Source organism: Natator depressus, chromosome 1, assembly GCF_965152275.1.
Source record: "Natator depressus isolate rNatDep1 chromosome 1, rNatDep2.hap1, whole genome shotgun sequence".
NCBI lineage: Eukaryota > Metazoa > Chordata > Testudines > Cheloniidae > Natator > Natator depressus.
The window spans coordinates 141032734-141058245 of record NC_134234.1 but is presented as its reverse complement, the minus strand read 5'-3'; the positions used below and the strand labels follow the sequence as shown (position 1 = coordinate 141058245).

The following is a 25512-nucleotide window of genomic DNA, read 5'->3' as shown; positions in this document are numbered from 1 at the left end:
ATTATCTGCAGCTTCGTTGTTGGCCTTGGTAAGATGTCCACAGCCAGTAAGGAATCGCACTGTGATAAGTCACTCATTAATTACTCACCAACCCTGCAATGCCCATCAGGCATATAAGTACAACGGCCACCCTTTGCTGGAGCAATCCATCAGGTCAGCCTGAGAACAAAGGAGTGTAGAAGCAAGAAGCAGTGCGCAATGGTCTAAGTCCCCGACCAGTTCCATTAAGCAGCTCCAACTCCAGATTACAAGCTGCTCAGTATTAACCTCTCTGGGTGGGATATTGAGCAGGTAGCAACTGTCAAAAACTAGGGAAGCATCATAAATAGTGCTGGGGGATGCTTCAAAGATGTGGATGCTCGTATACAAGTAGCTGGCATCATGTTCCAGGCCCTTCAGTGGCTTCTGTAGAGCTTGCTGCAAAATTATTGCTCTGTCGAACTATGATTATACCATCTGTGGTACAGCAGGGACACATAGGTGGTGATGAAGGCTGAAGAGCGCCAGATTTGTTGTTTTTGAGTCTCGTCTTCATCAACTGCTCCATGGTAAGCATCAGGACAATATTAACAATGAGGATATTTGTAGCTGAACCCAGCAATCACCTCCATTAACACTGGTTCAGTTTTGACTGTTTTCTTAGTTCAGACATGTTATTAGGATGGAAGACCAACAAATTACAAACCATATGTACCAAGGAATGCGGCTTACATGGCTGTCAATCACTATGGCACCCAAAGCTTTAGAGGTGCAATAAGTTCACTACTGATAGACATAAACTGAATATCCAGCCAGTTTGCCTTATGGGCCTAATTAGAGATCAGTCTGGGTGGCACTTGATCTTGCATGGAGACTACATACCTTTGGGATTTGTTTTGATGATGATGATGTTTAGTATATTTTTTTTTCAATGTCCCCTGACTATGAATCCTGCCAATAAGCTCTGAGGGCCTGCCAAACTGTTATTTGTCATCTGAGAGTGACAGTCCTTGTATCACAACCAGATCTTTGCTGACCATGCTTATACCATGACCAATAACTTCAAGATTTTTCAGTGGTGTGGTGTTCTTGACAGACTTTGTGGAAGAAGCAAGTGAAGATTGTACATGTTCTCTCTCACATTTTCTGGGAAGGTAGAGATACTTCTCTTTAAGTTCAGTGCTCCTTTTCCATTGATCCCCACATAAAGTGCAAACAAATATGTTTAGGGTATGTCTGTACAGCAAAAAAGGGTGTGTTCTTAACGTGGGTTAGCTGTCTCAGGTTACAGTAGCAGTGAAGATGTGGCAACTTGGCTTTTAAGTTGGGTTAGGAGCTTGAATTAAAGCCTATAGGGGAGCCTGGGGATGAACTCAAGCTGCTAACCTGAGTTACTGCTATTTTAACTAACCTGTGTTAAGAACAAACTTTTTTATTTGCAGTGTATGCATACCCTCAGTTACAAAAATCTCCATCAAGCCAAAACAGTATAAACACTTAAAATGATCCAGTGCAATGTGAAATTGATCTAAGGAGTGGGTATACTTGAATGATCAGACCAAATTAACTTGCTCTGGTGGATAAAGTTTTGTAAGCAGATTAAGTTACTGCATTAACACTTCAGGGTGTAATCTTGTTTGTCCTCAGTTTTGTTTGAACTGTACATGTGCCCTACATTTTGTATCACAATGGCTACATTGTGAAGCTTGTTCCACTCTTTAAAATCCCTTTTAAAATATATGGAAAACAGATAACTGACCACCTCTTTGATCTCTCCACAGTTCTCATTTGTTATACTCACACCAAACATGAAGCTTCTCAGAGATCTCCTTTGTCAATTGTTACAGCCCTGGTGGATAAAATTGGTAAGTGGTCATTTGATCAACTAAAAAATGGTCTATTCTGTGAACACTTAGTAATTAACTGCTTATCTCCAGCAGAAACTGATTTCTTCCTCCTTTGTTTACATGAAATCGTTTGTTGCTAATTCTGATATGTTGCATTTTTTCTTAGATACTATTCTGCCTTTTCTGATGCCTTTCCTTCCAAAAAAGTGAATATTTCATGTTTCACACGTTTCTGTATTCAATTTTGCATCAGTCAAGTCAGTCTTGTAGATATTGACAGGCCAGAGTTGCTTGTCTTCCAAGAAAGAGGCTTATGGCAGTGTGACTCAGCTTTGATTTTGTACAGTACATAACCCAGCACACTAATGGTACTTAAAAATAATAACTTAGCTCTTATATAGCACTTTTCATCTGTAGATCTCAAACTGCTTTATAAATATCCATATCATTATCTTCATTGTACAGATGGGGAAACTGAGGGACAGAGAGGTGAAGTGACTTGCCCAGGGTCACCCAGCAGCCTAACAGGAGAGCCAGGAATAGAGCGGAGTTCTTCCCTTTTCTCTGTATATATAATCTATTAAACCATTTTTAAAAAAGGATTAATTGCAATTGGCAATTATGATGACCTGCTGCCATCTTACTGAAAAGTGACACCAACAGTGTGTGAGTCCATTGCTGATGATTCTAAACCAGAACTAATCTTGATTTAATACCAGAATAAATTTGCTTTGTGAACGGGAAACACTGTGGCCCTCATTCTTTACCACATCAGAGCTGCATTTTAGGTTTGTCTGCAGGGAGCCAGTTTTGGGGATATAGGGAAAGATGCAGTGGAGGATGGTGTGTAGTGGAACTTTACTGTAGCCAGGCGTGCTGCTTCCTTCTGTGTGCTGCCCACACCTGCTTCTTCCCCTTATACTGGTGTTAGGAGGGGTGGCTGGTATAGAAGCTGGTTGAGCTGCCTCCACCAGCAGAGAGTTGCCCTGCCCTGGGTGCAATATTGACTGGTCATCTCTAGCTGTATTTTAAGGCCACTTTGTGCTGCATACTCTGTGTGAAGTGGTCTAGGAGAATCCAGACCCTTTCTTTTTAAATATTAAACTTCAGTTATCTTGTTCTAACACATTGTCATGTATATTCTAGATTTGTGCAAGAAGGTCATATACCCAGATTGTGATATCAAATTCACTGGAAATGTTTCTTGGGTTGGGAAGACCTCAATGGAAGTGAAGATGCACATGCTTCAGGTTGGGGCTCAGTGACTTCTATTTCTTCTATAGTGGAAAACTCCCTTCATGTCTCTCAAGATACCTTGGACACCTCAGAAGGAATTATGAGTGATAACATTAGAAACCTAAATTACACTGAGGGTATCATCTGTGTTAGAAGGGCTACCAACCCCTGTGCTTCAGGATCTAAATGACTACCAGTGGTCAGAGATTAAGAATATATTTCCCTGTTCTCTCCTCGCCAAAGGATAATTGTTTACAGTAGGTGTTTTATATCTTCCGCTGAAGTATTTGGTACTGTTGGAGACAGGATGGACCATTGGTCTAATGCAACATGGCAGGCCGTAAGCCCTACTTTTCTCCTCCAACAAAGGAATCCTCCCTGCTTTCTGGAAATGTTTTCTTCTTTATTTTAAAAGATACCCAGATGAGAATGCCAGAGTTTAGAATTGATATTGAAATGGGATTTCATAGAAACTTAGGGCTGGAAGGGACTTCATCAGGTGATCTAGTCCAGCCCCCTGCATTGGGGCAGGACCAAGTAAACCTAGACCATCCCTGACAGGTGTTTTGTCTAACCCATTCTTAAAAAACTCCAGTGATGGGAATTCCACAACCTCCCTTAGAAGCCTATTCCAGAGCTTAACTACCTTATAGTTAGAAAGTTATCCCTGAGATCTTGCTTCAGATTAAGCCCATTACTTCTTGTCCAACCTTCAGTGGACATGGAGAACAATTGATTGCCATCCTCTTTGTAACAGCCCAGGAAGGGAGAGTAGTTATTTAAGTTAAGGGCCAATGTTGGTACAAGAACAAAGGGATATAAACCAGCCATCATGGTTTCTAACTATTAGAGAGTGATGTTCTGGAACAGCTTTCCAAGGGGAGTAGTAGGGCAAAAATCCTAACTTGTTTTAAGACTAAGATTGGTAGGTTTATGGAGGGGATGGTATAATGAGATTGCCTACAATGGCCTATGGCCCATCCACTACTGCTGTTAGCAAATATCTCCAGTGTCCGGAGATGGGACTCTGGAGGGGGAGAGCTCTGAGTTACTACAGAGAATTCTTTCCCAGTGTCTGGCCAGTGGATCTTGTCTATCTGCTCAGGGTTTAACAGTTCACCATATTTAGGGCCAGAAGGAAATTTTTTCCCAGGTCAGAGACTGTGGGGTTTTTTTTGTCTCCTCTGCAGTGTTGGGCAGGGATAAGTCGCTGGTTTGAACTAGCGGAAATGGTGGATCCTATGTAACTTGAAGTCTTTAAATCAAGATTTAAGGACTTCAGTAACTCAGCCAGAGGTTATGGGCCTACCTCAGTAATGGGTGGGTGAGGTTGTGGCCTGCAATGTGCAGGAGGTCCAGCTGGATGATTCTGGTGGTTCCCTCTGCCTTTGAAGCCCTGAGTCTATGTGGGTGACAGCCTTCAGCATATTTGAAAGCCATTAGCAGGTCCCACCCCTCTGTCTTCTTTTCTGAAGACTAAACATGCCTAGTTTTCTAACCATTCCTCAGAGGTCAGGTTTTGTAAACCTTATCATTTTTATTGCTCTGCTATTCTCTCCACATCTTTCTTAAAGTGTGGTGCCCAAAACTGGACACCGTAGTCCTCACAGTGCCAAGTAGACGGGTACAGTTACCTTCCATGTTTTATATATGACATTCCCATTAATACACCCCAGAATGATATTAGCCTTTTTTGTAAGTGCATCACAATGTTGACTCGTATTCATTTTGTGATACATTACAAACTCATTACAAATTTTCAGCAGCACCACTGCCTGGCCAGTTATTCCCCTTTTTGTAGCTGTGATTTGATTTCCCCCCCCCTTCTTCCTAAATGTAGTACTTTGCACTTGCCTTTATTGAATGTCATCTTGTTGATTTCAGACCAGTTTTCTAAGGTATTGTGTTGATATCTTCTAGTGTGTAAAATAACTTGACTTTTTAGCATTGTAAGACAGATAATACATGAACGTCACTGGAAACGGTGTTGAAATAAGATACTTTAATTGGAGTACAATTAGTCTACAAAAAAATATACCTGACTAAATAATGGAAAAATTATTTATTCGTAACCATTCAATGAAAAGCTGCCAATGAATATGATGTATTATTCACAATGAATTTGTCCAGCTCCATTACAAAATACTAATGTGGCAATTGAATTGTTCAAAATACATCCTACACTTCAGAAAAACAAACACAAAAACCCCAGTTTTGATCCAGTTTACCTCTTAAAAACTAATGTGTGTACTGTTGAACTGTTAGTGCATAAGGGATTATCTGTTGCTAAATGTGTCATTTCTCTCTGTGCTGGCATCAGGTAGTCTGCAGTGATAATGGATTTTTGTTGTGGTATTTTTCCATGGGGTTGTTTGGGAATGGAGGTGGGAACTAATTGGTAACTAGAGTTATTGCCATTTTTATACTAATTGTGTAACCTGTATCATTTCTGAATAGTTGCATTGCAGTTCTGCTGAAATAGAATATTATGTTGAGCATTTCTCTTGTCTTAAGTCCATTGCAAGAGAACTGGAAAGGGGTGAAATGTGAAAGCAAACAACATCTTAACTGCATTATTAGTATGAACTGGGTGGCCTGTTAAACAACGTCACTTTTGTAGAGATTAAAACTGGTTTTGTTTGTTCTGTTTTAGTTACATGATGATACTTACAGCCCTGTGTTAGATGCAACCTTTGTCATGGTGGCCCGTGATCCAGAAAACAAGAGGTAATTTATCTGTATGGGAAACTGGGAAAACCACATAATCCAGATTGTTGTTGTTGGAAAGTGGCAAATGGTCTAACTTTTATATGTGCTTTAGTTATAAGTAAATCATATACTTGCCTTTTTTTTTGGTTAGGAAATAGCCAGTATATTTTCAGGTTCTTTTGGGGAGAGCTTGAGGGAGAGGAGGTCTACAGTTAGCTTCTTAGAACTGTACACCGAGTGCTGTTGGTGGTTTTCAAACTATAATTGGCATTTGACCCATTTCTAGAAATGGTGTTTCCCTGAATTTAAACAATACACCTGATTAACATGCCAGAAGGAAAAGTCCACCAGGAATCTACTGTAACCATGAGAATTAATTGGTCCCTGTATCAAGGGAGGGAAGGGCTGATACCCAACTTGTAAATGGTCACTCACAAATATAATTTTAATACCATACTGAAAATGCTGGGAGTTCCTTAGAGGACTCTCTCAACCCAAAACTTGTGTAACTAATAACTGGGACTGTTAATGATTCTGAAGGAATTTTAAAATTCTAATTTACATTTCCCCATCTTGCTGGTTTTACTTCCCACATATTATTTTGCTTGGTCATTTAAAACAAACAAACTGATCATTTTCTCTTTTGGCTTTTAGGACACTAGCATTGCTGTGGGAGGCTTAACTAAAACGTCTATCTCTTCCCTGTTTAATTTGCAATTTTCAAAAATCGTACATCTTTCTATTCATAATAGGTTTAACAACTTCTTGTGTGCATAATAATAGAAAAATATTTTTGTGATTCAAATAATTCCATGTCCTTGACGTACTAATATGGTCACATGTTTATTTCTTCAAGTTTATAATGTATCTATCCTAGGTACTTAAATGGGTCCTGTTGCTGTAGTATCTGAGCATCTTACAGTTTTTAATGTATTTAAAGTGGTAGGAAGTGCTATTATTCCCATTTTACAGACAGGAAAGTGAAGTACAGAGAGAGTAAGTAACTTTACTGAGATCAAAGAGGATGGCTGGGGCAGAGCAGGAATTGGCCATGGGCAACCCAGGTTCTCGGCTAGTTCTCCAGTCACTGTACCATCCTTCCTAACCTCAGATCTGGGTAACTATTCCAAAAAATAAAATATACAAAATAATATAAAAAGACCACCTCAGCCCAGCTCCCTCCTCTGTAGTAAGAGAACAGAAAGAGAAAACCTGGACTTTGCAGCATGCTTGGAAAGTTAGTAAATCTGGGGAACAGAGAGAAGCTGCCTCAGCAGTGTAGCATGATGCAAACATAGCATATATGTATCTTTTGGTATCCAGTCTGAACATAATTTAACAATTTAAGAACAGAAGTGACTTTTCTCCAAATTACGGAGAGGGAGGGCTCCGAAGAGTAAACAGTCATCTTGCTATGCAAAAGATTTGTATGTTAATTTGATCTATATAATTAGGCATTGTAGATTTATGCAGCACAGTAAACAAATTAACTGGACTGTAGGCAGCTTCTTATGTTCTTATTTGATAAGCTGTATAAAAGTGGTAAACAGCTTTTGGTTGCTGATAAGGCCACTGCTGAAATGAATAAATTATGGCTGAAGGCTTGCTACAGGTTTTTTCAAGTTCTTTCATTTCATTATTTTAGACAACTATTTAGACAATTATTAGACAATCCTAGATCACAGCTTGAATTTACTGTACTTCTAAATGGTTTCAATCTGCTGTAATCTCTTATATGAAAATTTTGGTAATCATTTAACTTTTTAAGAAGTATAAATGCTATGAGGACTCATTTTTAATTATACTAGAGAACTGTTAACAGTCTGAGATCGGCTGAGCAATAGAGCCGATGGGTGACCTTCTGGTGTCACCAGCCATCCTATGAAACTTATTTATTTCTTTAGATGTCATCTTATCTGTGATAAAGCTATGTCTTTCTCTCTTAGATTGTTTGTGGACGAAGGAATGTCTATTGATCTTTCCCCTTGTGCATTTACATGACAATTTTTTCTAAAGCATATCACTTTAAAAATAATTCCTATCCATAGGCCAGCATTTGTTAATCCATTAATTCCTGAGGGCCCAGAGGAGGAAGAAATCTTCAGGAAAGGAGAATGTATGTAATACTTCATGTATACTTTATGGTAGTGGGAAACTCTGTATGGATTCATTGCAGTAACCGAGAGAGAGCGGAGTTCAGAAATTCTACTAGCAAGAGTTGCTCTTAATTTATTTAAGATCAAATTTATTCCACCTCACACACCTGCTAGTACCTGGAGATGAGTCCAAACCATGAATTTTGAATCTGGATTTTGAAACATTTTCCCCCTCAGCTTACCTCAGATACAGGGTTTTGTTTTGGACCATATCTAGTCATATCAATTTTTATATGCTACTGTAGTACATCAGAAGTGCTGAATAACTAAGTGAGAGTAAGGAAACTGTATATATGTTAATTAAATAAATCATACTTCCTGAACTGCTGCATCTTGTCTTCATATTTGGACTGTGGCACACCGAGGGCTATACTATCTAAATTGAATCACATAATATCTTACCCATTAAAGCCCCTATTCAGGACAGCATTTAAGCACATGCTTAATATTAAGTGTGCACGTAAATCCCATTGATTTCAATTTTCAGTGCTTTAATCTTTGGACAACCAATTCGACACTTTAGAGGGGCCTGATTTTCAACAACTGGGTGCTCATCACCTTCTGAAAATAGAGCTCTTTCAGGTATCTGAACTTGGGCATCCAAAACCAGAGGCAACCAAAATGACTAGTTGTTGGACTGTTCCTTTATATTCTAAGTATATTTCACTGCACAAGACATAAGATAGAGAGGAAGTCATTGTTAGCTTTCTGTATGTGCATGGTAAATCTTTGGGGTTTGTGGCAGCATGTACTATGTATGACTGATTTTTCATTTTCTGACTCACCCTTGGTGACTATTTTTATTTAATTAAAGTTTGCTTCAAAAATACCTTGTTTTAGAGGAGTTCAAAACTGCTCTACTGAGTTCAGATAGCCAACTAAGTTAAAATCTGAAAATTGTGGGCTGCCATAACTGGTTTCATCATAACTCATGTCCTCATAAATTTGGTTCTTTGTACCATATACAGAGTAACCACATGAGTTTGTGGGGAAATCCAGATGCATGAGCAGCTAATTAACTGAACCATAGAAATGCTATTGAAGGAGATAAGAGGGATGGGTTGCAGTATCAGGACCCTTGGAACTTGTCATGATAAAACCAACTTTAAAAAAAAAGTATAAGGCACAGATCCTTGCAAAAGCCTCATTACATTGTGTTTTTTAAAGTCCCCTGTTTGTTTATTTTTAAAAGGGTACACAAATGAAGTACCAGAAGCCTCTTAAAAGCTCCTTTTCCTCCAAAGTTCTACACTATCTTCAGTAAATATTTAGAGTGTATGTGTGTATGTGTATATATATATATATACTGCCAACGATACAAAAAGTAGAAATGTCACACACACTCTTCAGTTCCTTTGCATTTTTTAGTATGAATCAGTCTGTAGTGGTTAAATGAATATCCTAGTATGTGAATAATGAGTCTGCAGTACATTGCTATGTTTAAAAGACCAACAAATTCTGTTGGCACACCAGCTAAGTGAGCATTTCAAAATAAAGCACTTAAATAAAATGTATGGGTGAAATTCTAGCCCCAGTGAAGTCAATTGCAAAACTACTATTGACTTCGGTGGGGCAGATTACACCCTATATTTTTTTCTTTAATGCAGACAAATATTAAAAGCAAATTTCTGATAATAGTCTGACTGTGAATACAAAAATCACTTAATCTGGTGATGAATTTTAAAATGGAGAGAGGAGTTGACCCCTTTGTAAAGCAATTTAAAACCAAGTGATGTTCTGCTATCTTTGTGCTCAATTAATTTTTTTTCTTTAGTGAACAAGATAAGGAGGGTTGATTTCAGCACTGCATCCTTACTGAAAATGGCTCCCACTGCAGAAGAAAGAACCACTGTTCATAATATATTCCTTAATACACTGGACACAAGGCAAGTAGGCGAAGAACTAATAACTTGCAAGAAGGGACGGTAATGTGGCAGTTGAATGCTCAGTTGTAGAAGGAATGCAGATACTTTTTGCTTTCCTATCCCATCACTTAAACACTTGGATGCTGTCTCCTGTACCTGGGATACAGGCACAAAGCACCATCAATGTGCTGATATACCATTTATGTTCCTGAATGAATTTTGTGCCATCCAAGAAAGCTAATGCTATGCAGCAGCTGCAGTCAAGAATAAAACAACAAGGTTACAGTAGATGGCTTCTGAGAAAGCAGGATTGAATAATCTTAAAAAAAGGGATAGTCATGCTTAACCACAAGAAGGAATTTAACCCCCTACTGGGCTGTTGGAGCTATTGCACTGGCATTGCAGTCTTGTGCCTTAATAACTGGCTAGACTTCTAAAGGGAAGAGGTGTTCCTTGGCCATAATAATATTTTGCTCCTGCTGATCCAAGATTCTCACAGTGTGTTGTAAACATAAATTCTGGCACCCTGTGAGACTTACTGCTTAGCATACTAATTTTACAGATTATGGGGGGTCTGGGAAATAGAGATACAGAGAGGTTATGAGTTATAGACAAGAAAACCAGAGTGAAAGATTTAAAAAAATGTGATGGGGGCAAATAATCTGAAAAGTGGCAGAATTAGAAAAGATTAAGAAGTGAAGTGATGATAATAGAGGGAAAAGAAAGCTGAAAATATAATTCTTGTACAATTAGTAATATTTTTAATCTGAAGTGAAACGAGAATCTGGAAAGGCAGCAGGAAAGTCAAAGTAAGATACAGAAAGTGAAGTGAGAGAAAGGAGGAAAGGGAAGGACAAAAAAGGGTAAGGGAAACATTTTATTACCATTTGTATTTTTAATTTTTTTTAAAAATCCCTCTATCTGCATGATATCTTTAAGCTTTCTGAAGGAACACCTGTAGAGTTAGACACGTGCTCTCACAGAGCCAGTCTTGAACTAACTTTATTAATACAAAGCAGGAATAACAGTACAGAAAAAAATTCTGTAATGTCTATAGAAATAACATTAGTAGAGCTCTTATTTATTCCAATAATTCACAATGTATGTCTCTTTAAAATTAGTTGTTACATGGCTGAAATTTTCAAGGCTACTTAGTTGATTTACACACATCTTCCATTTAAAATTAGCAGATGTATGTGTAAATCCCCTAGACAAATTTGCAGATCTTAAACTATGTGTCTGTGATTAATTCATCTTGAATCTTGCATCTTCTATACCCTAATACAGTGGTTTTCAACCTTTTTTCATTTGCAAACCCCTAAAAATTTTGAATGGAGGTGGGGACCCCTTTGGAAATCGTAGAGTCTGCAGATCCCCAGGGATCCGCAGACCACAGGTTGAAAACCACTGCCCTAATAAAAAGGTGAAGGACTTGCTTAGGGAGTGTAGAATGGATTTTTTTGGTTGGCTGGGGTTTTTTGCTAGTTAAACACTTCAGGTCAGGGGACTTGAGAGGTTTTTACGGTCTTAAGAGCAATGGTTCCCCCTTAGGCATATGCATAAACATTTTGAGCATCAGAGCCTAACTTTACTCATGTGAACAGTCCCACTGAAATGATCCACTTAAAGTTAAATATGAGCATACATGTTTGAAGGATCGGGGCCTTAGACTAGACACTTGCATTAATCAAGTAGTGGTTTTTGAAGTCTGTCAGAAACTATGTTACTAGCACTTTCATTTTTTCCATTTGAATCCTGGCTTGCTTGGTGTGTGTGCACACACAAAGGGTTTTTCTATTTTTGCTGTTGTAGCTTGTTGAGCACCATTAAAGCTGGATATTGAGTGTATTGCCTAAAACCCCTTGTTTCTACAGGACTGTAAGTTTTCGGAGTCGTGTGCTACCACCCAATTCAGTATGGATGGAAGATGCAAAACTTAAGGGCTTGGAGATCTGCCATCCTCAGGTATTTGAAGGAATACTAATGTGTTACAAAAATCATAGTGAATGAGTTATGAATCATCTTTAAGGTTGGAGGGTCTAAGACATTTAACTAGGGCTTTTTTGTATTTTTTCTCTGATGTTTAAATATAGTTCTAAATGTAAGACTTTTAGCATTTCTTTTGATTTATCAGAAGAGATATCTTATGTAAAGAAATTCCTCCCCAGACATCTGCGAGTAATGGGTGTTAATCAAGAGACAGTATCCATCAGTGTTAGTCTTAGGGTTGCCATCCATCCAGTTTTCACCTGGACAGTCTGGGTTTCGGTTTGTATATCTGCATGCTATTTAACAAGCCCTGATATCTGGGGGTTTTTCATCTGGGGGAAGAGGCGGAGCATGGGGCAGGGTCTCAGGGGTCTGATTATCACCCATTAGAAAGGTGGGAACCCTAGTTAGTCTAATTTGAGAGCACAAGATTTTGACTGAACAGTTCATATTGTTTTAACAGCTTTTGTCTGCCATGAAGAAGATTCTTTTTAAATTAGCATTTGAATATACCAACTAGGCTTACAGATTTGTGCAATGCAAACCCTAAAGTAGTGTTTCCCAAACTTGTTCTGCTGCTTGTGCAGGGAAAGCCCCGGCGGGCCGGGCCAGTTTGTTTACCTGCCGCGTCCGCAGGTTCGGCAGATCGCGGCTCCCACTGGCCGCGGTTCGCTGTGCCTGGCCAATGGGGGCTGCGGGAAGCGGTGGCCAGTACGTCCCTCGGCCCGCGCCGCTTCCAGCAGCTCCCATTGGCCTGGAGCAGCAAACCGCAGCCAGTGGGAGCCGCGATCGGCCGAACCTGCAGACATGGCAGGTAAACAAACCGGCCCAGCCCGCCAGGGGCTTTCTCTGCACAAGCAGCGGAATACGTTTCGGAGCCACTGCCCTAAAGTTACAAAGGTTTACCTGTAGGTCTTAACAAATGTACAATTCCAGGAGTACAAATACAGAAGTGAAAACACCTGACAGATTCTGCAGAGAGTGTTTAAGATGGGCTGACCACAATTTTTTTTGTTTTTGTTTTTTGATTTTGTTTTGGATGGGGTGAGCTCTTAAGAAGTAAGCATGCTGAGTCATTTAGACTTCTATATATGTTTTAATTGTGCTGTAGAGCTGCCAAATACTCATTATAGGAGCTATGTATAATTCCATAACCAAGAAGAAAGATGAATCTGACAGGCTTTACCACTGTGTTGTGTGAGTACATGCATATTGTTGCCAGTTTGCTTTGTGTTTCTAAATGCAGGAACGGAACATTTTCAATAGAATCTTTGGGGGGTTTCTCATGAGAAAAGCATTTGAGCTGGGATGGGCTACGGCCTGCAGCTATGGGTGAGTTTCAGGTTTTCAGTATTTGTGTAATCCAGAACATTTTGTGTGTTTTGTTAATAGGGTAGGGGGAAACTGACCTATAAAGTAAGAGTTCAGCAGTAAATGGAAAATATGTATAGTTGGGATAGAAAAGGGTTTGATGTTTGAATGGCTATTCTAACAGCAGGGCACATCAGTAACCGCTGTAACTTTAGCTTAATCAGGGTCAGAACACACCTTTCATTGTCATAATAACTCTAAATTTGCATACCAGAGTCCTGGAGCTCAGATTTTACAATCTGTTTCTGGGAAAATATGTAACTGATGGAATTTTGTTTTATTTTTAAAGTGCCTTTCTGTGCTACTATCACTAACTCTTGGAGATACACACACTGGCTAAAAATGTCTAATATGCGTTCTTGTAGGTACTACATCTTGTTACATCTGTGATTTGATGAATGGCTTATGAACTTTACCTTACAGCCACTTACTCTTTAAAAACTTGACTAGGTCCCTGATCTTGCAAACACTTCCCAACTTTAAGCACATGAGTAGCCCCATTGAAGTCTCTGGGACTACACATATTCTGAAAGTTAAGCACGTGTGTAAGCTTTTGAAGGAGTGAGGCCTGAGTGAGGAGGACTAGACAAACCAAAAGAGGCAGAAAATTGTGTTTTGACTCTCGTACGTAATGTTGCTAGAGTATGAGGTATAGTAGAAGAGGATGGGAGCCAGTACTGCGGCAGGAGTACATGTATCATCACCTTTATGCTAGCATTCCCTCAGGATATTTGTTTTCTTCTTGGCACCCTGGCAATATTCTTTAGCAATTCTTATTGGTTTGTATATTTATTTGTGGCTCAGTTTCAGATAAATTTTTCATTAAAAATCATTGAAATTGTTTCAACTTGTGCAGAGACAAGTAGCTGCTCTTGAATACAAAGTGCCTTTTTTTCCCCCTCTGCCAGAGGTTCCAGACCTTATGTAGTAGCTGTAGACGATATCATGTTTCAAAGACCAGTTGAGATTGGATCCCTATTACTGCTTTCTGCACAGGTAGGAGTTGGTCTGTTTTCAAACAGCCATAAAGCTTATTCAGCTTGATGTCTTCATTCTCAATCATTGGCAATGAACAGTGAGTTAGGAAAGAGAAACTGACTTTCAGTGTCAAGCCGTGGAATTAATTCTTCTTCCATCTTGTCCCCTTTCTTTAGTGTAAAGGATAAAATAGTAACTGTGTCCACTGTTCTGTCTAGGTTTGTTTTACAGAAAAAAACTATATCCAGATTAGAGTACACAGTGAGGTTTATGATTCAGATACCAGAGAGCACAAGACTACCAATGTCTTCCATTTCACTTTTATGTCAGAAAGAGAGGTACCACAGATTGTTCCAAAAACATATGGTGGTAAGTGGCAGTTTTAATGCATCTCATTAAAATTTTGTTCTTGGAAGGGAAAGACCTATTTTTAATTTTTAATAGACTACTACTACTGGTAGAGTAACACAAAATGCCCCTTCATACTAACCTGTATTTATTCTGTACAAATGTATTTCATATTGCTTCTCAAACTTGGTCTTCTGTGTAGTGCCCAGTACACTCTAGAGGCTGAGTTTTTAAAGTGACAGTTTTTTTAAAAACACTCTTATCTCTTTTCTTTATTCCTGTCATTTCAGAGTCCATGTTGTATTTAGATGGGAAGCGGCACTTTAGTGCCGCCATGAAAGAAACCAGAGAAGTGGAGAAAACTACTGCAGCACCATAGCAAATTGTTAGCTTTGGAGAAACCTCTGCCAAAGATTGCTCGCTTCCTATGCACAATGTATCAGTGATGGTATTCCTGCTCTTTTACGTGATGTGGTCATCGGTGTAGGCATATTAGAAAGTGGTCTGTTTTTGTACAAAAAGACAATCATTTAGTAGCGCTATTTATACAACTAGCTGTAGGCTGACAATGATGTTGTACAGCTTTCTCCTCTCCTCTCCTTTTAGAGCTTCCATAGTTAAGATGTATACCACCTTAAAATTCTGCTGTGACAGGCTGTTCATGTTAGCATAGAGGGATTGAAAAACATAGTCCAGAAAACTTTAAAGGGATACTACCATTGAGAAGTCTCAATTTTGTCACCATTCCCATCTCTTCTGTCCTACACACACTTCTGCTTCTCGTTATGGTCCCTGATACAGGAAAGCTATCATCTCTCTAAAATGAGGGCTGCAAATGTTGAATCCTGTTTGATTATTTGTGTGCAAATCTGACCCAGGGTCCTGTCTAAGTTAAAATCAGCCTCCTATTGGTTCTCGGGAATAGGTGCATCGGGGCAGCGGAAGGACAGTGTGATGTGCACATCTGCGTCATAATCCTTGCAGTCAGGTGTGTATTTGTCTGCTGATGGGCTCTCACAACGTTGCTGCAGCCCTTGTTTTGAAGAATTGATGATTTGTGTTTCCTGTTTCTTTTGAGGACACACTCATTTTTACAATGAATGAAATGGCCAAATGTGAAGTTTACAGATACCTGTGTGTGGGAGATCCCACCAGTACCGTATACTCCTTTTTGTATTCTTTTACATAAGTGGTTCAGTAAACACAAGATGACTAGGGCAAATTCCTGAGAGAATTATTCCCGAAAGCTTTTAGGCTAAATACAGTACAGGCTATTGGCAGGGTGTTGTGTACATGTGGAGGGGAAGACAGGCTTTTTAGAACAGAGCATTAGGTTCCAGCTTTGTGTGGAGGCTGCTAGAACAGCAAGTGGATTGAGCTGATCCATGCAAAAGTCAGGGCCCAGTGACCCCGTTGAGCAGCTTACAGGCCAGGTCCTGAGGTGGAAAGATAGCAGTGTTCTCAGACCCAGAAAGATTCCAACCAGATGAGAGAGTATTGCTAGAAGAAAGAATCCTCAGCTGGACCATAGACTGTTTTTTGTTGGTACTAAGGTGGGCAATAATGAAGCACTACACCAAAGGATTATTTTGTATGTATGAAATGGAAAGCAGCGTTCCATTGTAGAGGGACTCTGACACCAGCTGAAGTCTCAGAGAAATAATAGGACCTCTGTAAAATGGATTACAAAGGGAAGATGTAGATCTGGCTGAGAACAACGATGGGATAGCTGTGGAGGAAGATGGAACAATCTCCACTTAAGTACCTTAGAAAAACCTCTTGCATGGCAGCAAAAGGGTATATGTTACACCCTTGACAAGACCGAGTGAGGAAGATCAGAAGGAACAGAGGCAAAACACAGACAGCCCATCCAGTCAGTAAAAGGCAGTTACTGAAAGGGAGCCACCAAAGAGTAATATAGATAATAGATGTAATATTAGACTTTTGATTAGTACTATGCAATATTGATTTTAAAATTACCGCTATGCAATACCAGTAAAGCACATATTAAATGGATTAAGAACTGGCTAACAGATGGGTCTCAAAAAGAAGTTATCAGTGGTGAATCATCATCAGGTGTGGGGTTTTCTGGTGGGATTCTGCAGGGCTCAGTACTAGGCCTGATGCTTTTCATCAATGATGCAGAAGTAAATATAAAAGCACTGCTGATAAAATGTGTGGATGCCACAAAGGTTGGCGGAGAGGTAATTAATGAGGTTAGGGCAGTCGTACAAAGCAATCTGGATCACTTTGTAAGCTGGACCTATTCAAACAAATGCATTTTAACACAGCCAAATGCCAGGTCATACATTTGGGAACAAGGAATGCAGGCCATACCTGCAGAATGGGGGCCTGTATCCTGGAAAGTAGTGACTGAAAAGTATTTAGGGCTCATAGTGGACAAGCAGTTCAACATGAAATCCCAATGTGATGTGGCAAAAAGGGCTAATAGGATCCATGGGTGTGTAAACAGGGAAGTAGCGAGTAGAGTGGGGAGGTGATTTTACCTCTATATATGGCAGTAGTGAGACCAATTCTGGAATACTATGACCAGTTTTGAAAAATTGGAAAGGGGGCAAAGAGCCACAAAAATGATTTTGGAAACTGAAAAGCATGCCTTACAGAGAGAGACTTAAAGAGCTCAATTTGTTTAGCTTATCAAAAAGATTGAGATGACTTGATTACAGTGTATGAGGGAGAAAATCCTGGGTACGAAAGAGCTCTTTAATCTAGCGGAGAAATGCACAACAAGAACCAATGGCTGAAAGTTTTACACAAAAATTCAAATTAGAAAAAAGGCACCGATTTTTAAGAGTGAGGGTGATTAACCATTGGAACCAACTACCAAGGGAGGTGGGGGATTCTTCATCTCTTGATGTCTTCAAATCCAGAGTGGATGCCTTTCTGAAAGATGTTTTAGCCAAACAAGTTATTGTGCTCAATACAGGGCTAACTGGGTGAAATCCTTTGGCCTGTGTTATCCAGGAAGTCAGACTAGATGATCTAATGGTACCCGCTAGCCTTAAAAATCAGCAAGTCTAGAGTCTTATCCACAGAGCGATTTTAGTGTGCAGCAAGCTGGAGTGTAATTTACATCACCATCTGGAGAAGCCCTTAGAAGAAACAAGTCATCTTGGTCTCTGACTCAGCAATCAATAAGGGAATACATTGATAGAACTAAGCACTACAGTAGGATCTTATTTGAGGATAAAAACATTTGAGAAATTCAGAATCCTGGAGTGAACTCTTCCACTTGTAGTAAAGTCAGGCCATTGTTTTTAAAAGGAATTTAATATAGCTCATTTCCATTAATATTAAAAGGAAACAAAATTCAACTGCATAGTGTGTTACTGTGACATTTCCTAGGGCACAGTCTGGACTGCTGAACAGCTGTGTCCCCTCAGTTCTCCAACCTGGGGTGCTTTTCACACTGCTTTGCTGTGGAAACAACCACTCCTGGTCTATTCACACACACAGCCTCTAGCATGCAAAGTCACTCGCAGCTGAATGAGATGAGTGCTCTAGCCAGTCACTCCTGAATTATACTGCAGAGTGACCCCAGCAAATTCTCTGTTCTAGACTTGTCTCCAGAAATATGCATCTTACACTGCCCAGCTCTTTCCTTCTGTGCAGTATAAGCTCATAGAAAGTCTGTCATTTTACTAATAGAAAATGATATGCACAAACCCTGTCATCTCAAATGAAGTTCCCAAACATTTCAACCCAAACACACTGGTTTATATAAAACAAGTTTGTAAACTACAGAAAGATAGATTGTGATTACAAGTAACGAGGCATAAAAGTCAGAATTGGTTAGTCTCTAAGGTGCCACAAGTACTCCTTTTCTTTTTGTGGATACAGACTAACACGGCTGCTACTCTGAAAGAAATAAAAGGCAAAACACAAATGAATACCTAACTTTTTACAAGCTAAATCAGGGGTGGCCATCCTGAGCCTGATAAGGAGCCAGAATTTACCAATGTACATTTTACCAAAGAGCCACAGTAATACATCAGCAGCTCACCATCAGCTTCCCCCACCCCGCTCCCAGTGCCTCCCACCCATCGGCAGCCCCGCTGATCAGCACTTCCCCCTCCCTTCCCACATCTCTTGATCAGCTGTTTTGTGGCATGCAGGAGGCTTTGGGAGGGGAGGGGGAGGAGCGAGGGCACAGCAGGCTCAGGGGAGGGGGCGGGAAGGGGTGGAGTGGGGGCAGGGCCTTTGGCAGAGCCAGGGGTTGAGCAGTGAGCACACCCCTGGCACATAGGAAAGTTGGCGCCCATAGCTCCAGCCCCGGAGTCGGTGCCTATAGAAGGAGCCGCATATTAATGTCTGAAGAGCCGCATGCGGCTCCGGAGCCACAGGTTGGCCACCCCTGAGCTAAATGAATTCAAAGCAAAGGTTTTTCTCACCACATGCTTTTACTGGCTGAACTCCTTCAATCAGGACCCCTCCCCCAGTTCAGCGTTCCTTCATGTGTCATTGATGCCGTGAGCAGAGAGAGAGAGGCTGAGAGAAGGGGGATTTGTGTCCTCTGTTCTTCCTTACAGCATTTCTCTTCTTTGAGAATCATCTCCAGCTGGGGCTTAGGTGGCAGCAAGTCTGTTTGCCAAGATGTAAATTTATTGCTCACACACCTCTTTCTGACAAAGAATGGCCACTTAACCAGGTGATTGTTCATCTGATTTTGTGGACGCTGGCTGAGGAACTGGTTTGGGCTGCTACCCCAGAATTGGAATATGCCTTAGTAGAATCCAGAATTCTACAGTAGAATCTCATACCTCTACATACAATGTTGTCACACATATTTTACCAGGACAATAATGATCAACAAATTATGAGTTTTCAAATGATACCTCACAAGGCATACTTTGAATAAAATTTATCATAATTTGGTAAAAGTGGTACAGTCTGGCACAGTTACCTCTTGGTCATTCCTCTCCAAGCTGTTCTTTTTGTTCAAAGATAGGGTTAGACAACTTCTCCAGAAATGTTGAGGGGACTGATGCCATCTGACACTATCTAGAATGAGTTACGGGTAGAGTTAGCTACCTGTTGCCTATATAGAACTTCTAACTTTTCAGCCAAACTTTCTGTTGAAACTTTAAGTTATGACAATATGGTGATATTTAATACTTTTTATCAGTTGTGATGCTGTACATATTTCCTATTGTCTTCCATGTTGCACTCCAGACAGGAGGGCAATAAGATATGCATCAGTGGTTCTCAAACTTTTGCATTGGTGACCCCTTTCAAACCGCAAACCTCCGAGTGTGACCCCCCCTCATAAATTAAAAATACATTTTTTAATATTTACACTAGTATAAATGGTGGAGGTAAAGCAGGGTTTTGGGGGGTGGAGGCTAACAGTTCACGACCCCCCATGTAATAACCTTGCGACCCTCTCAGGGGTCACGACCCCTAGTTTGAGAACCCCTGATATATATGGACCCTTTCTAAATTAATATGTTTGATCTATTCAGAAGTTCATCTGAAATTCTCTCCCAGTGTTTCCCTCCCTCATAAGAGGGAGCATGGGTGGATGTCAAAAAATATGTAGTGAAGCTGAGAATTCAAAGCTACCTGTATCTGACCTATCAGTAGCCCCCTACTTCTTACACTTTAACTTTGGTACAGTAATCCTGTTCCTTGCATAACTGTGCTGAGTTAAAGTGGCTACCCAATCCTGTCCCCATCCTTTTCTTTTAGCAGCAACTCTATATACATAAAGCACCGTATTTTCCAACTTCACCTCTAGCGTAATTTTTTAAAACAAAAAATGGAAAACTGCCCTCAGTAGCTGTGGCCAAAGTCCAGAAAGCCAACCTAGCAAATGCAGAATAGAATGGAAGGCATAAGTGTGGAAGCACTGTGTGTGCATAAAATTCCTGGTGACTTTGACTTAGAGATGTACCCCAATCAGAGTAATGATAGACATGTATGAATAACCCTGTGTATACTGTAATTAACAAATAAACTAATGGAAATACGTTATTTGTGTATCTTGTTATTTCAGTTTTGTCAGGAAGTGTGGGTGTCTCTAGACTTGTTCCTGTTCAACATATTAGTGGGGTAGCATGTATTCAGAGTTCATCTGTGAGATGTATTTCCATCTCTGACTCTAGGCCAGCTGAAGCTTACCTGTGTAGAAGAAATTTGTTACAATTTGCATGTCATGTTAATGTATGTGTTTATATACAAGCACATATGAGATCAACTTATATGGAGTTAAATCCTGTGTATAATGTTGTAAAAGATACATTCGATGTTGCAAAAACTGAATTTCACATTAGTTAAAAATGTTACATTATTTTGTATAATAAAATATTTATCCCAACTAAATGACCAAAATATAGCCCTCACCCCTACTTTAAAATGACTACCAATTCCAGACAGGCCTAATGATAGTAATAGCAAATATACTGCTAATAGTCCTTGGGGGAACAACTTACTGTAATCATTAGTGTATTGTTCAATAAAATGAATTCATATTGACAAGAACTTTTTGTTTTTTAAAAGCTACTATGTACTTCCCGCTATCATTCTTCTCTTTATTGCAGCATTACAGTCCTTCATTTTTGTCTATATTGCATTTCCTTTGGTACAGCTACGGTTAATAAGAGCTATTGTATAGTACAGTGTAGTGAGGCTGAATGGCCTCCCTCTGGACTGGATAGTGAGGGACCACTCCCCTCCCTCTGATGGGGAGAGCCAAATGTGCCCCATCCTCCAGCTGGAAGTACCAGGACGGGACAGGAAATATAAGAGGAGAGCTCTGGAGCTCAGTTGGTGCTGGATCACTAGAGGGAGCAGATATCTCTTTCTGGGAGCTGCAACCCCTACAGGATCCCAGACTTCCAACCCTGATATTCTATGATTCTATGACTAGGACTAACAATTACTTATTGCTCTGTGCTCCCCAGGGGGTCAGAGCCCAGACTGTTAACTGTTGTGTGCCCTGCCAGGAGGCTGAGAGCCATAGACTGATGATTACTTGGCCCTAACCAGTGGGGTATGAGCCCATCTACTGTTGCCTGACACAGTGAGGGAGTGTGGCCTCCCTCCCCACTGGATAGCACGGGACCACTACATATAACCTTTAAAAATTTTTTTTTTGGCTTTGCTTTAAGGTTGTTGACTTGCTAAAGGCTCTTGTGATGGATATTAAGGTAACTAATCACAGGGGAGAGGTAGGTGGTGTGACGTTACACCCCATGTTCTTCATAGAAATATGTTTATGATATGCATATGGCATAACTAAGAAGCATTTTATGCAAGATGGCCCATGTAAGGTATCATTGGAAAGGTTGTGATTTACTGAATGTGATTATCCAATTTGTATGCATGTATCATTTCTGTATCTAAAGTTAGGAATATTGACTATGTAACAATTGCAATTGGGTGTGTATTTGCGAGACACCCACCAGACACCTGGCCATCACAGCCTTGATGGGCCATTAGGAAGAAACAATAAGACTGTGAAGATACTAATCTCTCTCCTTCCTGAGAGGCATCTTGGGACGCAGCTGTGACACTACCAGGTCAGGTGATAAGATCACCAGCTACATAATGCCACCTTGGACACTGCTGGTACTTTTCCTCTGTAGAGGATGGGGATCAAACAAAGGTTTCTTGCTTTAGGTAAAGCCTTCTTATGGCTGGAGAGGGCGTTAATCTTGACTCTCCTCCATTGTCTACCCAAGAAGAAAGACTGCTGAAAGTACCTGAAGGGACAAAGGAACTAACCTGAGGGGAAGGGAAAGGGTGAGTCCAGACTGAGACAGAGTTCCAGTCTGTAAGAAGAAATGACTGGAACTTTAAGCTACAGAAACTCTGCAACTTGCCTAAAATAACATTTAGGGTGACAAATTACTTCTTGAAACCAGTCTCTTTAAGATCTTAAGCTTAGTATGCATGTTTTATTTGCCTCAGTAATCTGCTTTGTTCTGTTTGCTATCCCTTATAATCTGCCTTTTATAGTTAATAAATTTGTTTAGTTTATTATTAAACCTAATTTGTGAAATTTCTAACTGGGGGGAGTGGGGAAGAAGTTGTCAATACCTCTCTTCACATTGAGGGAGAGGGTGAATTTTTATGAGCTTGCACTGTGCAGATTTTTCTATACAGCGCAAAACAATATAACTTTGGGTCTGCACTCCAAGGGAGGTGGGCACCTGAGTGCTGGTGCAAGTCCTTTAAGTTGAGTCTTCCCAGAGCTGATCTCAGTGTCTGTGTCTTTCTGCAGCTGGTTGTGGTCCTGTGTGCTAGAGGAGGCTTAAGAGCCTGGCTCAGCACGACAGGGTAAAAGGGGCCCAGCCGTGTTCAGTGTCATCCCAGTATATGTAAGGGGGCACCTTAAAGTGGGGCAACCCATCACAGGTGGCATTTTGTCATGGATTAAAAATTGAGAGAACAAAACTAGGAATAAATATTCAGTTTTCATGACACGAGTTTACTAATGAGGTGTCCTAAGGCTCTGCACTAGGAGGAGCTATTTAATGATTCTGTGAAGTTGCAAAATTTGTGGATAACACGTTTGCTTTGGTTTGCTCAGAATCAAGCAAATAACTTAAGATTTACCCAGCACCAGGGAAATGGGCAACACAATTACAGATGAAATTCGCTAATGGCAAGGTAATGCTTATGGGGAGAAACAATTTGAACTACTTGTACACATTGGTGGAATGCACAGCAGTGGAAGCGCTGTGTGTCAAGTTCATGGTGCTTTTGACTTAGAGATGTACTCCAATCAGCTGTTACCTCAAAGTAACTATGAAGGCTGGTTTCAGCAAAAAGGAGTACTTGTGGCACCTTAGAGGCTAACAAATTTATTAGAGCATAAGCTTTCATGGGCTACAGCCCACTTCATCAGATGAATAGAATGGAACGTATAGTAAGAAGAAATATAAATATACATACAGATAAGTTGGAAGTTGCCATACAAACGGTGAGAGGCTAATTAGTTAAGATGAGCTATTATCAGCAGGAGAAAAAAACTTTTGTAGTGATAATCAAGATGGCCCATTTAGACAGTTGACAAGGTGTGAGGATATTTAACTTTAGGGAAATAGATTCAATATGTGTAATGACCGAGCCACTCCCAGTCTCTATTCAAACCCAAGTTAATGGTATCTACTTTGCATATTAATTCAAGCTCAGCAGTTTCTCATTGGAGTCTGTTTTTGAAGCTTTTCTGTTGCAAAATTGCCACCCTTAAATCTTTTACTGAGTGGCCAGAGAGGTTGAAGTGTTCTCCTACCGGTTTTTGAATGTTATGATTCCTGATGTCAGATTTGTGTCCATTTATTCTTTTGCATAGAGACTGTCCCATCTGGCCAATGTACATGGCAGAGGGGCATTGCTGGCACATGATGGCATATATCACATTGATAGACGTGCAGGTGAACGAGCCCCTGATGGCGTGGCTAATGTGATTAGGTCCTATGATGGTGTCACTTGAATAAATATGTGGACAGAGTTGGCATCGGGCTTTGTTGCAAGGATAGGTTCCTGGGTTAGTGTTTTTGTTGTGTGGTTGCTGGAGAGTATTTGCTTCAGGTTGGGGGGCTGTCTGTAAGCAAGGACTGGTCTGTCTCCCAAGATCTGTGAGAGTGAGGGATCATTTTTCAGGATAGGTTGTAAATCTTTGATGATGTGCTGGAGGGGTTTTAGTTGGAGGCTGAAGGTGATGGCTAGTGGCATTCTGTTATTTTCTTTGTTGGGCCTGTCCTGTAGTAGGTGACTTCTGGGTACTCTTCTGGCTCTGTCAATCTGTTTTTTCACTTCAGCAGGTAGGTATTGTAGTTTTAAGAATGCTTGATAGAGATCTTGTGTTTGTCTCTGTCTGAGGGATTGGAGCAAATGCAGTTGTATCGTAGAGCTTGGCTGTAGACAATGGATCATGTGATGTGTCCTGGATGAAAGCTGGAGGCATGTAGGTAGGCATAGCGGTCAGTAGGTTTCCAGTATAGGGTGGTGTTTATGTGACCATCACTTATTAGTACAGTAGTGTCCAGGAAATGGACCGCTTGTGTGGATTGGTCTAGGCTGAGGTTGATGGTGGGATGGAAATTGTTGAAATCATGGTGGAATTCCTCAAGGGCTTCTTTTCCATGGGTCCAGATGATAAAGAGGTCATCAGTGTAGCGCAAGTAGAGTACGGGCATCAGGGGACGAGAGCTGAGGAAGCGTTGTTCTAAGTCACCCATAAAAATGTTGGCATACTGTGGGGCCATGCAGGTACCCATAGCAGTACCGCCGATTTGAAGGTATACATTGTCCCCAAATGTGAAGTAGTTATGGGTGAGGACAAAGTCACAAAGTTCAGCCACCAGGTTTGCTGTGACCTTATCAGGGATACTGTTCCTGACGGCTTGTAGTCCATCTTTGTGTGGAATGTTGGTGTAGAGGGCTTCTACATCCATAGTGGCCAGGATGGTGTTTTCAGGAAGATCACCGATGGATTGTAGTTTCCTCAGGAAGTCAGTGGTGTCTCGAAGATAGGTGGGAGTGCTGGTAGCGTAGGACCTGAGGAGGGAGTCTACATAGCCAGACAATCCTGCTGTCAGGGTGCCAATGCCTGAGATGATGGGGCGTCCAGGATTCCCAGGTTTATGGATCTTGGGAAGCAGATAGAATACCCCTGGTCAGGGTTCCAGGGGTATGTCTGCACAGATCTGTTCCTGTACTTTTTCAGGGAGTTTCTTGAGCAGTTTCTTTTGGTAATCCTCAGTGGGATCAGAGGATAATGGCCTGTAGAATGTGGAGTTAGAGAGCTGCCTAGCAGCCTCTTGTTCATATTCCAACTTATTCATGATGACGACAGCACCTCCTTTGTCAGCCTTTTTGATTATGATGTCAGAGGTGTTCCTGAGGCTGTGGATCGCATTGTGTTCAGCACGGCTGAGGTTATGGGGCAAGTGATGCTGCTTTTCCACAATTTCAGCCTGTGCACGTTGACGGAAGCACTCTATGTAGAAGTCCAGTCTGTTGTTTCGACCTTCAGGAGGAATCCTTTTTGTAGAGGTGGTAGGA

At 40.6% G+C, this 25512-nt stretch overlaps 1 protein-coding gene across 4 annotated transcripts in view; it reads left to right on the top strand.

Moving 5' to 3' along the window:
- The window catches only part of ACOT9 (acyl-CoA thioesterase 9), a 36643-nt gene extending 20339 nt beyond the window's left edge, over positions 1-16304 (top strand). For 3 of the 4 annotated variants that reach the window (XM_074968229.1, XM_074968236.1, XM_074968255.1), the window contains 10 exons: positions 1761-1844; positions 2973-3076; positions 5716-5789; positions 7820-7887; positions 9702-9813; positions 11667-11757; positions 13028-13113; positions 14061-14148; positions 14349-14499; positions 14769-16304. In XM_074968229.1, coding sequence (XP_074824330.1) covers positions 1761-1844; positions 2973-3076; positions 5716-5789; positions 7820-7887; positions 9702-9813; positions 11667-11757; positions 13028-13113; positions 14061-14148; positions 14349-14499; positions 14769-14857 — 947 coding nt within the window. In that variant the 3' untranslated portion in view covers positions 14858-16304. The remainder of the gene's footprint in view (positions 1-1760; positions 1845-2972; positions 3077-5715; positions 5790-7819; positions 7888-9701; positions 9814-11666; positions 11758-13027; positions 13114-14060; positions 14149-14348; positions 14500-14768) is intronic. The other variant, XM_074968246.1, reaches the window with a different exon arrangement.
- The last annotated feature ends 9208 nt before the right edge of the window (positions 16305-25512 follow it).